Source organism: Zalophus californianus, chromosome 17, assembly GCF_009762305.2.
Source record: "Zalophus californianus isolate mZalCal1 chromosome 17, mZalCal1.pri.v2, whole genome shotgun sequence".
Taxonomy (NCBI): Eukaryota; Metazoa; Chordata; class Mammalia; order Carnivora; family Otariidae; genus Zalophus; species Zalophus californianus.
In genome coordinates this window covers 42,184,806-42,202,691 of record NC_045611.1, presented here as the reverse complement: position 1 = coordinate 42,202,691, position 17,886 = coordinate 42,184,806, and the positions used below count along the sequence as shown (strand labels likewise).

The 17,886-nt window shown below is 59.8% G+C and overlaps 1 protein-coding gene across 5 annotated transcripts; it reads right to left on the bottom strand.

Moving 5' to 3' along the window:
- Positions 1-340: 340 nt before the first annotated feature.
- On the bottom strand, positions 341-16,832 carry KCTD15 (potassium channel tetramerization domain containing 15). Of its 5 annotated transcripts, none has more exons than XR_003524301.2 (8): positions 16,694-16,832; positions 14,933-15,031; positions 13,273-13,365; positions 12,463-12,638; positions 7,330-7,474; positions 4,518-4,823; positions 2,372-3,275; positions 341-562 (listed from the first exon to the last, which is right to left on the bottom strand). XR_003524301.2 is itself a non-coding variant. In XM_027620046.2 (8 exons), exons 4-8 carry the CDS (start codon positions 13,336-13,338, stop codon positions 3,117-3,119), a joined length of 852 nt encoding a protein of 283 aa, XP_027475847.1. In that variant the 5' UTR covers positions 13,339-13,365; positions 13,724-13,881; positions 14,933-15,031; positions 16,694-16,832; the 3' UTR covers positions 341-3,116. The 5 variants fall into 5 exon arrangements, 4 of the variants coding, with proteins under 4 accessions (XP_027475847.1, XP_027475848.1, XP_027475845.1 ...); XM_027620046.2 differs by adding an exon at positions 13,724-13,881 and having other exon boundaries at positions 341-3,275; XM_027620047.2 differs by adding an exon at positions 13,724-13,881 and having other exon boundaries at positions 341-3,275; positions 14,933-15,028.
- Positions 16,833-17,886: the final 1,054 nt, after the last annotated feature.

Sequence of the window (17,886 nt, the reverse complement as noted above, 5' to 3'; positions counted from 1 at the left end):
TACCCTGAACACAGGGACCAGGGCTGGGGGTTTGGGAGAGACGAAGGAAGCCCAGGCCTTCACTGCCCTCGTTCCCAGGTCTACCAGCATGGTTGCACGCTAGGTTGCCCGGGGACCATGCAGCTGCTTAGGGCCCGGCCCTCCATGGCAGCTCCTCAGATCAGGTCTAGGATTTGGGACTTGGGCTGCTCAGGGTCCCATTCATTGGCCAAGCCAAGTTCCAGGTGTGAGCAGTGATGGTTTCAGAATCATCTAGATCAGAGTACCTTCTTGTGGCTGCCTCCATGGATTAGAAACAAAGCACTAGAGCTGCGTGTGTAATTTATAAAATAGCCTTTATTTATTCTAAGGAACACAGTCAAGTGGTAACTTAAAAAAAAAAAAAAAAAACCACACTTTTTAAAAGATGTTGTGACCTGGCTTCAAGCCCCGTGTGAGCAGGACAGTGGCAAAAGCCATGTGCCGTGGTTCGGCCGGTTCTCCCCTGCCCTGGTGGAGGTTGGGCATAGTTGGCCAAGCTCTCTCTCCAGTTGCTTATCATAAATAACCAGTTTTGAGGCTCCTGAAGAACAGAAGAAACATTTATGCTGCTGGTATTTGATCAAAAGATTACTTAGAATATAGTCATTCCAGAAGTAGAAAAACGTTTTAAGGGGACCACTAATTTGTGCTGTTTATGGGGACTCCATATATTAGAATTTTAGCATTACTGTGGGAGCATCAGATATTTCTACAGATTCAGAAATTGCCAATTTATGTGAAATGGACTTCCTGATTTTACTTAATTAGTAAAGACATAGGAGTGACAGTTAAGGTAGTTACTGTTTTCGTTGTTTTTTTCAGCACGATGGTCTAATCAAAGAGTTTGTTTGAAAATGTTAGGGGATCTCACGGTCTAATCAAAAAGAGAGTTTGCTTGAAAATGTTAGGGGATCTCCAGCCACCAGTAACCATCCTGGCTATCATCAGAAAAACCCAAAACAGGCAGCACTGAGCTGTTTTCACAGACTTCCTTTCTAATAAGCACACCACTTTCTCCCCCTCTCAGACGTGAGCCTCAGATGCCAAAATGCAGATGTGCCAACCGTAGGCGCGTTGCTAAGCAAAGAAGGCTAGCAAGTCTGTCCTGCAAATTAGATTGTACAGTGGATGGCATCTGCTTTGTGGCCTCCGACGGGATGAGGCTCTCTGTGCTCCCGTCCTACAGGTTGAAGCTGGTGCCCCTTACCGGGCATGTAGAAGGGTCCTTGTGGGTTAGAACATAAGGGCTTTGAGGAAAAACACAGAAAGACTTATTAAAACGGGAGGTCTATCCCTGGAAAGAGGCACACTGAGGCCTTGTTCCGTGCCCTGATGGCCTGTGGTTCTCATGCTGGGGGCTGCGAGGACCCCGGGCTGGCCACCTTCTACTGCTTTGGGGGGTGCTAAGAGGACGCCGACCTCAACCCAGAGCCAGGGAGGGAAAAATCTCGAACATTTAAGACTGGGTTCAAAAGCCCCCGGACACCTTCTGTCTGCCTTCCCCCTGTATGGCATCTGGTTCGGGGCTGTGAATCAGAATTCAGAATCTGTGCTGCCCAGAGGGGACAGGCACAGCAGAGAGGAAACACCCAAATGTAATAAATAACGGCCGCTTGGGACCCTGCCCCTTCCCCTCCCCTAGCTAGGGCTGCGTGGGAGAGAGGGGTCTGCTGTTTCTTCCCAATTGGGAGGGACCCCACCCCCAAACCACCCCGCACTGCGCACTGCGTGCCAGGCGGGATCCGGCTGTCGCTTCTGCACAGGACAGAGCCTGAGTCGTTTGCTTTAGAGCATCATTTATGGCATGAACTAGGAACGTAATGTGTTTACACACACACACAATTGTACATCAGCATCTTTACAATATTAAAGGAGTCATATACAAGTCTACAGGCATCATACACAGCGCGGGGCCGGCTGGGGCACCCCTCCAAGACTTCCCCACCCGGGTGGAGCCAGTGTGGGGAAGGGGGACGGGGGGGGTGTCCATCTTTGTGCCTGTTGTCTGGGAGGACCCCTTGGGGCCGGTCCTTGTTGGAATCCGGAGCCCAGAGCCCCAGGTACGCCTTGTGTCCCAGTCACATCGGCAAGCTAGTGTAACAGTTTCATTCAAATTCAGTGTGCATATTAGTGTGGGAAAAGCGGAGCTGGGGACGGCTTCCTGAGCTGGGGACCCAGAGGATGCTGCTGACACATGGACCCCTTCACCATGGGGCCCATTCCTGAGGTAAGGATGCGGTGTGGCCCCGTGGCTGGTCTGGATGGGGAGAGACTTCTGTAGAAGCCCAGGTGTGAGGACACTCAGATAGAACTGGAAGTCCCCAGGGCATTGGTAGGTCAGGTGACTCACCAAGTGTGGCCTGCACCCTGGGTGGCAGCAAAGGCGAGGGTGTCAGATGGCTCCAGAGCCATCCGTCCCCCACACCCACACAGCCCTCCTCCCCGCAGCCCTGGGGGCCCTGCTTCAGTTCCTACGGGCATTGCCGTTCTTGCGTCTGTCTCTGGAGCAGGGACCAGAAGTCTCCAAGCCCCACTCTGCAGGCACCTGAGCCTCAGGGCCCAGGAGCTCCTCTGCTGCGTGGGGGGGCGGGGGGGGGGCACACTGCCCGTCCAGCTACGAACTGAGCACCAGATGAAGAAGCGTTGGTCCTTGTCAGCCTCTCTGGCTTGTGCAGTTAGTTCCTTCCATCCTAAATAGTGTAGAAAAATAAGCCATCTGTGACACAAGGAGACCCAGTGGAGACTGCCACGCGTGGAGAAGGATGAATGGCTCCTCTGGCATGGGCCCGGAGGCCTCTGCTGACCCTGCCTCGGAGCAGGCCGCGCCGGGCCGGGGAGCCGAAGTGCCCGGAGAACTGTTCCCACCGCAGCATCTTTGGGTCACATCAACGGTCCTTCGGTGGGCGTGCCTCCGGCATCCCACGCGCTGTTGCCAGGATACCTGCGGCTCCCCGGGCTGGCTCTGGACCCTCCAGCCCCACCCTCAGTCTCATGCCCACTGCTACGCAGGCAGAGGCAGAACTCCCCAGCACTGTTTCCAGGTCCCTGGGGTGTTCCCAGGGCCAGACGGCCTCAGGCGGGCACTGAGGCGGGGCCTAGTCCAGGGGCTCCTGCTTTATCCGGACCGCAGTGGGGGTGGGCTGCGGCCGCCGCTCCTCACGGCACAGCACGTACTCGCTGAACTGGGAGGAGTCCACGCCACCCCCACAGGATGCAGCCACACTGAAACCCCTCTGGAACAGCCTCTCCAGCACCTGCCGGGGAAGAAAGAAGGGTCAGCAATGCCCCGCTGCAAAAGAGTCTGCCTGGCTTGGCCTTGCGGGCAGGTGGCCATCAGCCAGGGCAAGCCAACCGTCCTGTTCAGATCTCAGGACAGACACCGCCCTGCAGAACCACCAGCTGTGCAACCACGGGAGGGATGGGAGCAGCCAGACCCCGGGTCCCCTTGAGTGACCAAACCTGGGAAAGGCTACCCCATCCTGCCCCTCTCAGGGGTCCACAGCCTTGATCCAGAGGCAGAAAGAGACTTGGGGCCCCTTCTCTCTTCTCCAGGGTGTAACCTGCCCCCGCCCCCCCCCCCCCCCCCCCGCCAGACATGTGGTCCCAGCCCCCCTCCCCCACCTCACTGAGGCCTGACTCAATAATAGAGACCCTGCCCCTGGCCTCTGGGCGGCCACCTGCTTCCCTGAGCTGTGAGTCCCAGATGGTTTGGGGCCTGGGGGCTTATCAGCTCAAGGGAACTCAGGATGGGGAGGAGGAGGAGGCCTCTTGGTGTCTGAGTCTCTACAGGCCTCCATGTCCACGTGGGTTTGTACCTCTGTGTGGGGGGGTGTCTCATCACTGTGTCTGACACCTGTGTCCCATGGGTAGCAAGTTCTGACTGACAGCCTGTGGAATGTGTGCATGGGAGGAGGGGGAAGGAGCACTTCCCCCCCCCCCCCCCCCAGTGTCCACTCTGCCCTAAGCCTGAAATAGGAGTCTGCTCCTGGGTCTGGAAGAATAGGCCCCATCCATCTGGGGTTCCCTAGCTCTGAGACCCATCTGAGGAAGGCCAGCTCAGAACGGCTCTGGGCAGCCGTCTGGGTGCCAGTGGCTACGGGTCAGCAGGGTGAGCAAGGGGGCTCCAGGCAACCTTCGCTCAGCCTCTGACCTGCCTCCTCCTACGGCCTGGGTTTAATTTGAATCCAAAGGCAGACTCTGGGTGTCAAATGAAGCACACTTTGTTGAAAATACTCTGGGCCATTTTTATAGAACATCCTTTTGGAAAAAAAAAAAAAAGCACAGATCAATTTTTTTAAGTCCATCCCCCAGGCGCCATCATTTAATTATGAGCGGGACATAAATTATGCATCGACACATTGTTGCCTTTTCTGTAAGATGGCACGGAGGGCTTCACCGTTTCAGGGACCGCGCCTCCCTGCACCTATCCCCGCTGCCCCCGGAGGCCCAAGGGGGAAGGCAGGGGGGAGGCGGGGCGGGGCGGGCGCAGCCCTCACCTGCACCGAGTTGAGCCGGCAGTAGCCGTTGAGCGGGAAGCGTATGACGTGCGTGGGGTCCTGGTTCCAGCCGGCGTTGACAGAGTTGCACATGACGTCCCCGGTCTCGGGGAAGACCTCCTCGATGAGGGCCTTCTCGCCACTGAGCGCAATGCGCTCGCCCAGGTCCGGCGTGACGCGCACGACGAGGCAGTCACAGGCGCGGCTGCGTCGGCGCTGCTCCTGCTCCTGCTGCCAGCGCTCCAGCTCGCGCACCATGGGCTGCAGCTGGTAGTACCGCGCCTCCTCGTACAGCAGGCTGAAGTCCTGCGGGCGCGCGCACACCGGATGGCGGCGGCCGGGGCTGCTCTTGCCCGCTCCGGCCCCCCCACGCGCCCTGCCCCCGCCCCCAGGGCTCAGGGTGGACTGCGATGGTCGTACCCATTGTACAGATGGGGAGAATGAGGCGCAGGTGAATGTGTGCAAGCCCCCGGAGTCTAGCCTGAACCCAAAGGCGGCAGCTGGTGTGCACCTTTGCCAGATAACCTTGTGCTCTTCCATCTGGCCTCAAGTCTCTGGAGCAGAGAGGGGCCTCTGCAAAGACCAAGGGGGCTGCACTAGGGGAGCCTGAGGCCGTGCCTATGGCCTGCGGACCTGCCGCCTTCTTAGAATCCCAGAGAAGAGAGGCTGGGCCAGGCAGAGGGGAGCAGCATCCTCACCTGCCCGGGAGGAGCTCATAGCCCAGCAGGGAGGCAAAGCAGACCTGCCTGGGTGGGATTTTTGGCACGCTGTCTACCAGCCCTGAGGCCTCTGATCGTCAGTTACTGACCCTGTCAGAGCCTGTTTTACCGTCTATAAAGCGGACATAAACACCCAGCTCAGAGAAGGGGGTGAGGTCTAAGGGGCGACAAATCTGCCAAGTGCCGGGCCCATCCTGCCCTAGCAGGCAGGTTGAGGAGGTGTCTGGGAGTGGGAAGCCCACCTCCCAGGCTGGCACGCTCACACCAACTGTCCCCCAAACACATGCACGCCCATATTTGCCTGGGTCCTGAGTAGCTTAGGACCCCAGGACTTGGGCCACTCACTGGGGGCTGAGCTCAAGGCTGGCTGGTGAACCTGGGGACCCCTGGGGGAGAGGCAAGGAGGCCCAACCCCCAAAGCAGGGCCCACCCCCAGGCCCTCAGCCCCTTCCACCTGTTGGCCCCAGCCTCTGGAACCACTCAGAGGGAAGCCCAAGTTCTAGCCCCGACGCGGGCCTGTCGTCGATCAGGGACCCATCCTGTCCCTCCACTGGGGCTTCCTCAGGGCTCCCTCCTGGGCGTCTGCTCTCATCCACTCTCGAGGTTTTAAATGGTATCTGCACACATTTTCCCTTAGAGCCCAGAACCTCTCCACCCGATGCCCCACCACCAATTCCATGCAAGAGTGAGGTACAATGCTCCCTCCAGCCTGTCCCACCCCTGGGCCTCCATGCATTCACTCAGGACCCAAGCCAAAGGCCAGGAGGCAGCCTCGAGAGTCCCCTTACCCCCAACCGATCCACACCACGGCCTTCCGTGGCCAATTCCTAAACAGAAATCTAATCTGCCACTTTGCTCTATCTTCGCTGCCTCCCACCTGGACCAAGGCCGTCAGGAAACCTCGCTTGGCCTCCTGCTCCCACCCCTCACCCTCACAGCAGCCTTCCCCATACAGCAGCCAGGGCTGTCCTTCTGACTCGCAAACCCGATTGTCATTCCCTGCTCACAACCCTTCCATTGCATGTCAGGTAAAATGCCAAATGCTGAGCTAGCCACCAAGGTCCCACCTCAAGGGGCAGCCTCCTTTCCCCTCCCCCTTCATACAGTCCCAGGCTGATACCTTCTCTCTGGTTCTGGAAGGTACCAAGCTTCTTGCCACCCTGCCCCCTCATCAAGGCCCTTACACTTGTTTGGCCCTGTTCCTCCTTCACCCAGAGAAGCAGCCTTCTCTCCAAACCCCCCTGGGGCCAGGTTCTCCATGGTTCCCCTTCACCACATTCTCTACTTCTATAGAACATTTGCCCCCCAGGGAACTCATGCCTTTTTTTTTTTTTTTTGGTTCAACACCTGTCTTTCACTAGATTATAAGTGCTATGGGGACAGGACCCAGGTCTGCATATTTCACTGTATCTTTGGCCTGACTTTGGTTGTTGGCACCCAGTATCAGTTGGATGGAGGACAAAACAGCCCCAGGGCCACTGGGTCTCTGGGAGGGGGGGGGGGGGGGGGAGGGAGGGAAGGAGGGAGGGAGGGAGGGAGGGAGGGAGGGAGGGAGGGAGGGAGGGAGGAAGGAAGGAAGGAAGGAAGGAAGGAAGGAAGGAAGGAAGGAAGGACGGGCATCGGCAGGCCTGAGCTTCCTTCCTTGGGGATCCCTAGTGCTGTGGAGGGGCACAGCATGGAGGTAGGCCTCTCGGAACCAGGTCGGCTGCCCTGGACAGGCCCGCCCCGGGACCTGGGGGTAACCTTGTGTTTAAAAGGTCTGGTTGGTTTGGATCAGGGTTTCCCCTGCAAGCTGCCAACAGGGAACAGATGTGGGAAAGCTCTAACTCCCGTAACTCTGGCATGCGACCGTCCTTCAAGACGGCAAACGAAAAGGGGTAAGCACCGCTGCTTAACTGTTGTTACACCCTGATAAATAAGCTAAAAATGTGAGAAAACAAAATTAGTTTAGAAAAACTGATTTAGCCCTCGGCTCCATCATTTAACTTTTTATGGTTGCCATGACGACCACAGGTCCATTTATTAAGTCACAGCGTCCCCTGTGTAATGCCACCACAGAGGCGGCTCAGGGGAGCTGCTGGCCGCAGACTCACCTTGAAGTCATCCGGGAGCAGCAGTTTGGATGTCCGCAGGAAGCTCAGGACGTAGCGGAAAATCTCCCCATCCCGGTCGATGAAATAATGTTGCTTCAAACTGTCCAGGACGATGGGCTCGGTGCCATTGAAGAGGCGGCTTATTCTGGGAAAGAGGGAGAGGGGGGCGTGTGATGGGAGGCCAGGCCTCCCCGCCAGCCCCCCCGGCCCCCTTCCCCCGCTGCAGGGGTGAGGGGCCTTGACATGCCTAACTCTGGGACTGTGCCAGGCACCACAGGTGTGTGCAGATACCGAGGGCCGTCAGGCCACAGCCGGGCAGGACACCAGCACATGCTCGGTATCCGGATGGCACCCACAAGCCGCAGCCAGAGACAGACACACCTGGCCGCTTGCACTGGCCTGCCAACACGTTCCAGGCCTGGAAAACTACAGTGAGACCCAGACACGGCAGCCTCCTTGCCCCACGCACACAAACCCTTGCCAGGCAGACCCACCCAGGAAACTCCTACCGGCCATCAGATACCCCAGCCCACGGCCCCACGCCCAGCGAACACAGGTAGACCGGGCAAGGCGTCTCAGGTCACACACATCCACCTCACCCAACCCACGTGAATGAGCATCAGATGGGACGCACTTGGGCAACGGGCCCAGCATCCTACGGTCCCCTCCCTTGCAACACGCGAATCACAGGCAGACCCAGACACACCCAGGCGGAGGTCACACCAGCCAACACCAACCACCCAGAGACACTGCTCGGTACGCTTGACAGATTCACAGACACACCACGCGCGGCCACTCCCTCGGGGGGCCCTAGGGGAGGAAGAGAGGCAGGCGGGGAGACAGCATGCGTGCCTCACACACTCAGCGGTGTGCTTGCACACGAGCTGCGGGGGAAATGTACGCATGCACCGCAGTCTATGCACATACACGCTCTCAGTATGTACCCACGTGCCTGTGTGCACACGCAGAGAAACAAGTGTGTACCCCGGCAGGAGAGACAGGTCGTGTCCCGGCAGCCTGTCCTCTGGAGGCCAGTGGTTCTGACAGAAACCCAGGACCTGCAGGCAGCTCGTGGGGAGCCCCTGCCTGTCCCCGTCCACTCCAGGGAGGAGGGGTCTCCAATGCCCGGGGCAGGCGGCCCTGTTTGGCTAAGTCTCCTGCTGACCCCAGGCCTGGCCGCGGACAGTGAGGGGCCCCAAGGAGGGGTGGGGACAGTCAAGAGTTAGGACTGAGGAACAGGTGGGGGGCTGGCAGGGTCCCCTCAGGCACGGCCGCTCCGGACACACCTTCAGCAGGTACGGCCACCGACCAGCAAAACCCTGCGGCGGCGACAGCGTGCGTGCATAGCCCAGGAGCGTGGTGGCCCCAGGGTGGGACTAAAGCCTTCTAGCCCAGCCTGCACAGCTGGTGCCTAAGCCCCCCGACTCACTGCCCGCACCAGCGAGGGCCCTCCAGGGAGGCTCTGCTCTCTACCCTGTCCTCTGTGCGCTCCAAGTCACCGCTCCTAAGGCCCTACCCTGCCCTGCCATTGTGCACCAGGGCACACGAGCTGGGCAGAAGCTGAGAGGTGAGAATCCCCGAAGCCACTCTCAGGGCCTCCCGTCCACACTGTCCTCCACTCTGCAGGCCCGGCACCCTCAAGGCGCTGGCCATGAGGGCCTGCCTGAGTGTGCATTAACCATGCACTCACCTATTCTCCCTCTGGGGATATGGCCAAGCCCTGGTCCCGGGGGGCCGTGTAGAGGGCAAGGCTGCCTCACGGGTAGGCGTGAGCAGCTCAGAGCTTAGGATGAGGTGTGGAGAGGCCTGGGCCTGTGGAACCAGGACTGCAGTCACCAGATACGACTCATCTGAGGACTCTGAAGGCCACTGAGCCCTATGAACTTCCCAGGCCTGGGGAACACAGCCCCTGCTGGAAAGCCTTGTGGGCTCCAAGGCCTGTTCCAGCTGCCAAAGCCCCCAAGACCTGGCCTCAGCAGAGCTTGGGTATTCACATGTCAGAACGAGGGCCGTCCAGCACTCGAGAGGCAGATGGGACTGAGCAAGGCTGCCTGGTCCCATGGGCAGTCCTCGCCAGACAGAGGAGGGCCCACACATGGCACTGGCAGGAAGAAGGAAGAACCACATCCACAGGCAAGCCAGACCAAAGCCTCAGCCTCCCTGTGGAACTTTCTCCACCCTTCCCAGTTGAGCTCAAACCCTCTATGCAGCAAACAATGTTCTAGGCCGGGCTCTGCTGCAGATCTCTCTGATGCCAGGGCTGGGTTCCACACCATCCATGTTGGTCTAGGGGACTCCTGGCCACCCCACATTCCAGGGCTGGCTGGGTTCTAGGCTGTCTTATTGGTCCAAGGCTAGAAGGTTCTCAATCGGCCTCATTTTAAGACTAGTTCTAGCTATTACCCTCAGTGTCTCTTCGAAGGACAAAGGCCTTTCATGCCCTCGGGGTCTGAGGCTAACAAGGATGTGAGTAGGTTGAAGGCAGGTTAGGACAATTGCCACAAGGGAACCCCCCCACCGCCCCCCCACCCCCCCGGCAGGGTCTTAAGAGCCAGCTCCTTCCCTGGGTCACCCTCTGACAGAGGCTGCAAAATTTGGGGGTGCCAGCTTCAGAAGCCCTTCATGGAATAATCTGGCCAGTTCTGACCCCAGCTGACGGAGGTCTTTTTTTTTAAAGCTTTGGCTCCAATTTCCCGCATGTTTCAGGGGAAGGTTTTATTAGTTCTGGAGCTCCTGGCTTAATTTGCTGCTTCCCACAGCCAGCATGGGCACCAGCTTGGGACTGTGATGGCAGCAGCTAATGGCTATCCGGCAGGGATGGGCGAGGTAGCAGCCGACGGGAGGCCACTTGCAGCCCTGGGCAGCCGTGCCCTGCTCTTTCTGGGCACGGGCTAATGGCGGCACCTGCTCTCTGTTGTCGGAGCACCCCCACCCCCCACCCCGAGGAGCCGAGAACCAGAAGCCCGGGCATAGTCCCGTGGGCTCAGGGACCCACGGCTGTGGGGCCCCAGCCCCCTGATCTCACGGCACTGCCCAGGTGGGACTTGCCTGATATCCAGAAGCCCCCCCACCCGGCGTGACCTCAGCACTCTTACTTCTCCCTCTCTTGGTGATTCATACATCAGTGCCACTGGGTGAGGGACTGATCTTGGTTTCCAGAATTGGTGAAAAAATGTTTTTTTAATTTTAATGATTCACTTAAAGAAGGACGAGAGAGATCTGAGGGGCTCTTGCACAGCTGTCCAACCCACTTCCCAGGCCCAGCCTGACCCACTGTCCTCTGACTGTCCTACGAGTCACGCCACCCCTTGGCCTCTAGGCCAAAGCTTCAGGCCCAGGGAGCAGCTCTGCCCCGAGCCAGAAGCCATCCAGGCAAGAAAGACGGATTCATCTCAGAGCCCCAGCCCTGGGGAAAGAATGCAGACCGCCACCCCCTCTGGGCACGTCCTGCTGCCGAGGGTCCCACATGCCAGATCATGGGGCCACAGGGGGCCTCAGCCCCCCAGTGAGAGGGCCTGCCCCACACCGCAGAGCGGGAGGACGGGCAAGGAGGAGTGGCACTGTGGGTATGGGAGTGGGGGGTAGGGCTGCCCCTGCCCTTGTTGATCCCAGGCAGCAGCCCTGAAGACAAGAACGAGGCAGCCGTTCCCCACAGGCCCGAGCTGTGATTACTCTAAAAAGGCAAGTGTCTGATTTCAAGAAACACTCTTCAGAGAGGTTGTGGGCAAGGGTTTTATGAATTTCACTCACAAACGTCGTCAACCGATTAAGGGATGATCTATCTCAAACAACTCGGGAATGCCGCAGAAGGCAAAATTGAAATTAAATAAGCAGAATCCATCTCCCATCCTAGACAGAGCTCTGCAAGCGAGCGCGCAGGCCGGCACTGCCGGTGGGGCCTTGTGGCTGCAAGCCCCAAGTTCACAAGCACCCCAGGCCTAGGCTCTGTTGCGCTGAGTGAGTCCAACTGCCATCTGTATCCCGGGCTCCCCAGATTCCGAACCGGACGCTATATCCACCTCCAGCACCAGCTCCTCAAGGGAGCTTTCCTGCCGCCGTGGAGAGCTCCACCCCAGCCCTCCTCAAGGTGCCATGCGCTCGGAAGCCTCGGCGCTGAGCCACTGCGCCGGCGACAAGGCAGACTGACGAGAAAGCTTCCCAGAGATGATCCCTCGGTGTCTGGGGGCTTAATTAGCTCCTCTTGTTTTTTTTTAAATGTATAAAACAAGGGCGATACCCTGCAGCCTTGGCCCTCCTGCTGCTCAGCCCTCCGTGGTGGCTGCCTCGCCGTGCCAGGAGCAAGCAGCACACTGCGTCACCTCCAGGAGATGCTCAGAGGCCCGTCCCAGCTCCGTCAGCCCTGCTGCTATGCCAACAGGAAACCACGTCTGCCCCTGGGAGGGTCATGCCCAAGCGGCACCTCCCAGCACCTCCCACAAATGGGCCCAGGAGCCAGGAGCTGCAGGGAACTGGGAGGAGAGCAAGGTGCCCTGTTGGGAGGCTCCTGGTCAGAGACACTTCGTCTGCTGATGGTGGTATGAGGCTCATGCTCATCCACAGCCCTGGATATGCCTGAACATCCTGGAATTCCTAGCTAGTCACCACCCACCCAAGGGAGCCTCTAGCAGGGGCCACTCAGACAAAGATGGCAAATTGCAACTCCCACTCCTCCCTCCCCTTCTGTACTTAACCGAGGGTTAGAGCAGGAAATAGGATTAAATACTTCTCTCCAACACCATCCCGAGGACGCAGCGTGGCTCACAAATGATCCTCTGCAGAGGCCAGGCCTGAGTCTCAGTCCCAAGGAAACTGAAGGCACTTAAGACTCCCCAGCCAGCTGCCGGCCAGTTTCAGGTGGGCCTGGCTCCGAGTGAGGGGCTTCTGCTGGTGGGTCAGGAGCTCCACCTGGCACTTTCGATGCCACCAACACAGGGTCACAAGTCCCTGTATAAAGCATCTTCCGAGAGGTGGCCTCGGCCTCCCGACCCCTAGGTGCCCCAGGTCTGGGAGAGCAGGTGGGCCCCGGAGAGCCTGCCTGGTGGCCCGCAGAGGAGACAGACCCGACTGGCAGCAGGTGGCCCATGTTGCCAGGAGCCACAGCACACCTGGTGCTACGTGGGGCTCGGCTCTTACCTGGAGTCGGGGTACTTGGTGAGCGTGGCCAGGCTGCTGGTGTACATGTGACCACCCACGTCGATGTGCACAGGCGCGTTGGACTTGGTGAGCTGGGCTGGTAGTGGGATGCCCTGGGCGGCCAGGGGAGACACGGGCGACCGGGTAAGAGATAACCGGGACATGCTTCCTCCCTCCTGGAGATGGAGACAAGGCGAGAACAAGAGTTTCTCCACCACAGAGCCGTGCACTCTCTTTATTGCCAATGTGATCACAGATCTAATCAGATCACTCCTGCCTGTGCCTGATCACATATTCAACTGACAAATTATGGCCACTGCTGTAATTAAGTGTATTTGCATCATTTTCTTCCCAGTACCAGAGGGAAAAAAGAAAGATGCTTATTAGCAATAAGAAATCAAGAAAAAAAAATTTTCAAGGTGTCAGCCTCCAGGGGCATAAAACAAACTGCAAAATTCTAATTAAAGGTCGCGGGCTTATGTGTTAGATGTGAAATATCCCCTGACAAACGAATCACCAATTTGTGAATTGGGATTCAGGGGTTTTTGCAAGTTTGTCTCAGTAACGAGACACCTCTAAATTAGTGACTTCCTCAGCACCTAAGGCGTTGAGTTTTATACATGTAGTAAATTTCACATCAAATTAAGAGCATTTTTGTTTCAAAAAATACATAATCGTACAGCCAGTCAACAGCCATCTCTCGAAGGCGGTGGCTGTGGGGACGGGCGGCCGGTGAGCAGGCAGGCGTTGGGGAAAGGGTCAAAGAGGGGGCCACTGGCCGCTGCCCCAGCCCACCCTGCTGGCTCTCACCGCAGTGCCGGCGCTGCCGTGGGCGTGAAGCGAGGACCCGCTCGGCCGCTCCTTGCGGTGAGGCATCTAGGCTTCCATCGCCGCCCAGAGTATCTGTGGGGAGCACCGACAAAACCACAGGGCTTTTACTCCTCGTAGTGCCAGATTCAAAGACGCTTGGAACCATCCTTTCTGCCTGTGCTCTCTGGGACCCCCACACCACACAGCCCTCTCCGGGTTCCACCCGCCACTACCCTGTACCCACGCTCCAAAGCCGTAGCAGCTTACACACACACACACACACACACACACACACGCATGCACACACACACTCACACACGTGTTTTCTGGGCAGCTCCATGTCTGCTAATTCGGTTAATGACAGTACTGAAGCATATGCTCACCATTATTGCCCCAAAATGTTTCAGAACAAATCTGATTTTCCTGGTATTTTGGTTCAGAGCCACATTACCAAGCGTGTCTCCTCTTGCATCAGCAGAGAGCCCCGTGGACCACAGCTCAGGGAGGATCCCCCAGCCTCCATGGGCTGGGGAGCCCGGGACCTCTCTGAACACCGTCTCCACCGTGGTTAAGATGCAGTTTGTGAATGGCCAGACACAGAGCAGCCTCCTTTGGCAGAAGCCAGGGGAAGAGCAAAAGTCACGCAGGGAAGCCACCTCTTCCCTAGGGCGCCCGAGAGAGGAAACTTGTCTTTGTTTGCCTAGCCCGCACCTCTGCAGTTTCTCCCCAGACCCGCAGAACGGCCTTGTCTGTGCCTAATGTATTCCAGACACCCTCGGGATCACACCCCCCCTCCCCAAGGCATTAGAGAGCTACCAGAAGGAAACAGACAGCAGCTCAGCAAATGGACCCTCTCCCCTACTCCTCCCCAGTCACTTAGCGACCTTCCTCTATGCCACGACCACCTGAAATAAGACTGTCCCTCAGTCGCTAGAAGCCACCCTAGGACACTGCGGGAGGGGTGGTGGTCTATGCAGCCCCTTGCATGGACTTGAGGCTGTCTCCTGGGGCACGGTGAACACCCACACCCACCCACCCACCCCACACACGCTGGTCCCCGCAAGCCTAACCTGGACTTAGCTCTCACAGGTCTGACTTGTGTCTTGAGATTCACCCTCCAATTTTAAAACATGGACCAAGGTCCAATGAGCATCATCAATCCTGCCAATTTAAGTAAGGTTCCTCTCCTAGGATTTGTTCTGCCCTGGGTGTCCTGGCCAGTTCCCTGACCCAAAACTGGTGTGGGGGTGGGGGGTTGCTATTAGACAGTGATGTTTAATTGATGCTGTCACTGGGGGCTACTCAGGGTCTGCTGCCTGTGGCATTCTTGACTTCTGGCCAGCTCAGAAGAGCAGGTCACTTATCTCAAGGAAGTTCTGAGAGACCAAAACAGATCTCAGGATGGGTTATCCAGCCCTTGGAGGCTCTGCTGGGGGAGGAGTCATAAGGAAAGCCACACTGAGGATAAACTGCTGGAAGGAATTCCGATGGAAATTCTATCAAAGCGGACTGCGCAATGTTTTCCCAACTACCAGGAACACGACTCAAGTGACATTTAACACCAAGTACCCATCACAAAAGCTCTTCAGTCCTTGCTCTCATCCAAGCCTCTTTTCCATCACAAGCGCAACCTGATGTTCAAGGCAAAGCAGAAACTCACCATTGGAAGCCCCAGGCTTTACGCCTCGACCAGAACCTCCAGTGCTGCCTCCGGCAAACGCATCTGTGCTGGACAACGACCTTTCCCCCGACACCACTGCTGAGGTCAGAAGCACAAAAGTGGGTGCAGTAAGAGACACAAGTTCAGTCCTTCAATGCCACCAGCAAACCCACGACCCCACGACCCAGCCCCAGCGCGCCGCGGCCCTCCCGAGGTTCGCCCAAACCGCCTGTTGCAGGGGTCTCCGCGGTGTTGCGTGTGCTCCGGGGGCCTGCGGGATTCCAAACTGGCTAGGTATTGACCTGCTTCTCGGAGCTGCGGGGGGGGGGAGCCCCGGGTCCCGTGCCCGCCAGCCGCCGCCGAGCCCCGCCCGCCCGAGCAGAGGGAAGCGAGCAGAATGCCACGCTCATTTACACACAAAATGATTTTGTGTCCCATTGTGCTCGCAGTTGTTCAGCTCTCTGGGGGTGATTAAACTGGCTGAGCTGCGGCAGCTTGAGACGATTTCACTAAATCGCTTCTTCGTGAAGTCGCTTCTTTGCTAAGCTGTTATTTTAACCATAAAAGGTAAACAGAAGGCGCCTCGCGAGCTCCCTTCAGCTCTGCGCCCTGAGCGCCAGCCGCGGGCGAGAGTGCCAGGGGCCTGCAGAATTGTCCGGGGTGGGGAGGTGGGGGGGTCCCGGAGGGGGGCGGACGTGCCACCTGGTGCGCGCCAGCCCCGCCGCAGAGCCCGCCGGCCGGTGTGAACTTCGGGGCGGCCAGAGCCGGCTGAGCCAAGGCCGGCGGCGCCGCGGGGCGGGGGTGGCCACGGAACCCGAAGTGCCTGGCAGGGCGGGGAGGGGTGTGCGGCGGGGGCGGGGCGGAGGGCAAAGTTAAATCAAGAGGCAGACACTTAGAGACCACAGATGGGAAGCTCGCCTAATTAAGGACGTAAAAGCGCTTTTGTTCTCAAAGTTTATTGTTGCCGGGATTTAAAAAAAATTAATTGAAACTAATGCTGTTATTCACTCGTGCAGTTAAATTCCTTCATGCACATTTGAGACACGGAGTGAAAACTTGAAGCTTATCTTTCTGCAGTCAAGGCGGGGGGCGCGGGAGGACGGAAAGGCGTTTCGGCTACGGGAGAGGGTCGTTTGCGAGTGTGTACCCCGTGCGCGCGTCCAGGTCAGGGACTACCCGCGGGCAGCCCGAGCCGGAGGCAGCTACCCGCGTCTCCGTGCGGCCCGCGCTGGGCCCCCGACCCCACGCACCTGGGACCACCACCAGCTCGCCGGCCCCTCCCGCCCCGTCTGGGACTCCCGGGGTGGGCGTCAGAGGACGCACATCTGTCCCGTTAGAGACTTTTTCTGAATTGGGCGCCAAGCCGGGCCCTGTGCGCCCCGAAGCCCCAGCTGCGTGAGCCCGGTTCTGACCCCGGAAACTCGCTGGCCCTGCAGGGCGCTCGGCCCTGCACTGAGGCCCGAGTGCGGGGACCTGCACCCCCCCCGCACATCCCGCCCCGCGCGGCCGGAAGCTCGGCGCCCGCCCGCGTGGGGAGGGTCCACCCGGGGCCAGGGCCAGCCCACGTGGGCAACCCCCCCTCCCGCGCCAGGCCTTTGTGCTGGGTGCCCCCGCGCCGCCAGCCCCCGCCGCCCGGCACCGGGACAAAGCAGCTGCCCCCACCCAGGTCCGAACCCCAGCCGAGCGACTTTCTCGGTATCGCCGCCACTTTGGGGACAGGGGTGCGCGGCGCTGAGCGGTGGCCGCCCGCGCGGGGCTTACCTCGGAGCCGGAGCGCCGGAGCCGGCTCGGGCGCAGCCCCCGCCCCCCGCAGCCGCCGGTCTCGGGCGCCGGGCGCAGCCTCGCCGCCTATGCTCGCTGCGCGGGTCGCTCCGGTCTCGTCCTGGAGTTACTTTCTCTCTCGCCCCCAACCCTCCCCCCACCCACCCCTCCCGCCCCGGCCCCCGCTTCGCGCGGCCCCTCGCGGCGCGGCGCGCCGGGGCCTCCCCTCCCCGCCCTCCCCTCGCCTCCTCCCCTCCTCGCGGCCGCCGCCGCCGCCGCCACCACCGCCGCCGCCTCCTCTTCGCGCCGCTCTCCGGCTGCCCTCCCGCCGCTCCCACCTCCTCTCCTCCCTCCTCTCTCTCTCTCTCTCCAGCGGCCTTCCCTGATTGCTGGCGAGAAAACCAGCCCCCCACCCCAGTCCGTAGCCCGCGCCCCGTCGCGGCCCAGCCCGGACGCAGAGGGCAGCGATCCGGCTCCAAATTACCCAGCGCGGCGAGCGCGAGCGGGAGCGCGCGGCGACTCCTGGCTCGGGGCTCGGCTGCGCCGCGGGGCAGAGGATTAGAGTCGCAATTAGCTCCGCGCGCCCGCGCCTGCCGCGCTCGGCGACAAAAATGCGCTGTTTCCCCTCCTTTCGTCGGGCGATCCCCACCCGCCTCTCCCGGAGCCCGCGTCTTCCCGCCGGGGCCTCCGCCAGGACCCTCCCGGGAGCGGTGTGCCCGGGCCCCCGCGCCCTCCGCCGCCCAGCCCCCCGCCCCCCGCCGGCCGGCCACGCGGCGCCCGGGCCTCCTCCGGGCTCGGGAGGGGGCGGGGGAGAAGCTGATTTTAATCATTGTCATTTCATCTGATGTAATATTTCCCCGGGCGCTTTCAGCTGGGCATAAATTTTCGGCTCCCAAATAAGTAACACAGGGCACGTTTCTCACATTTCTTGACTCTTCGGTTACAAAGAGGAGAGCAGCCGCCGCCGCGGCGCCCGGGGGTAGGGGCGGGACTTGGGAAGAAACTGGGCTGCGAGTCGGCCGGGGCTGGAGCGGAGCCGGGGGCCAGGGCCGCCCCTCCCCCTCCACGGCCTCCCTCCCCGGGTCTCGGCCCCGACTGCCCCTCTGCCGGGGAGCAGCGGCGCCCGTGACGTCTGCGGACACGCGGTCCGCCACCGCGGGGGAGGGGCGCGCGGGGGGCGCCCGGCCGGCCGC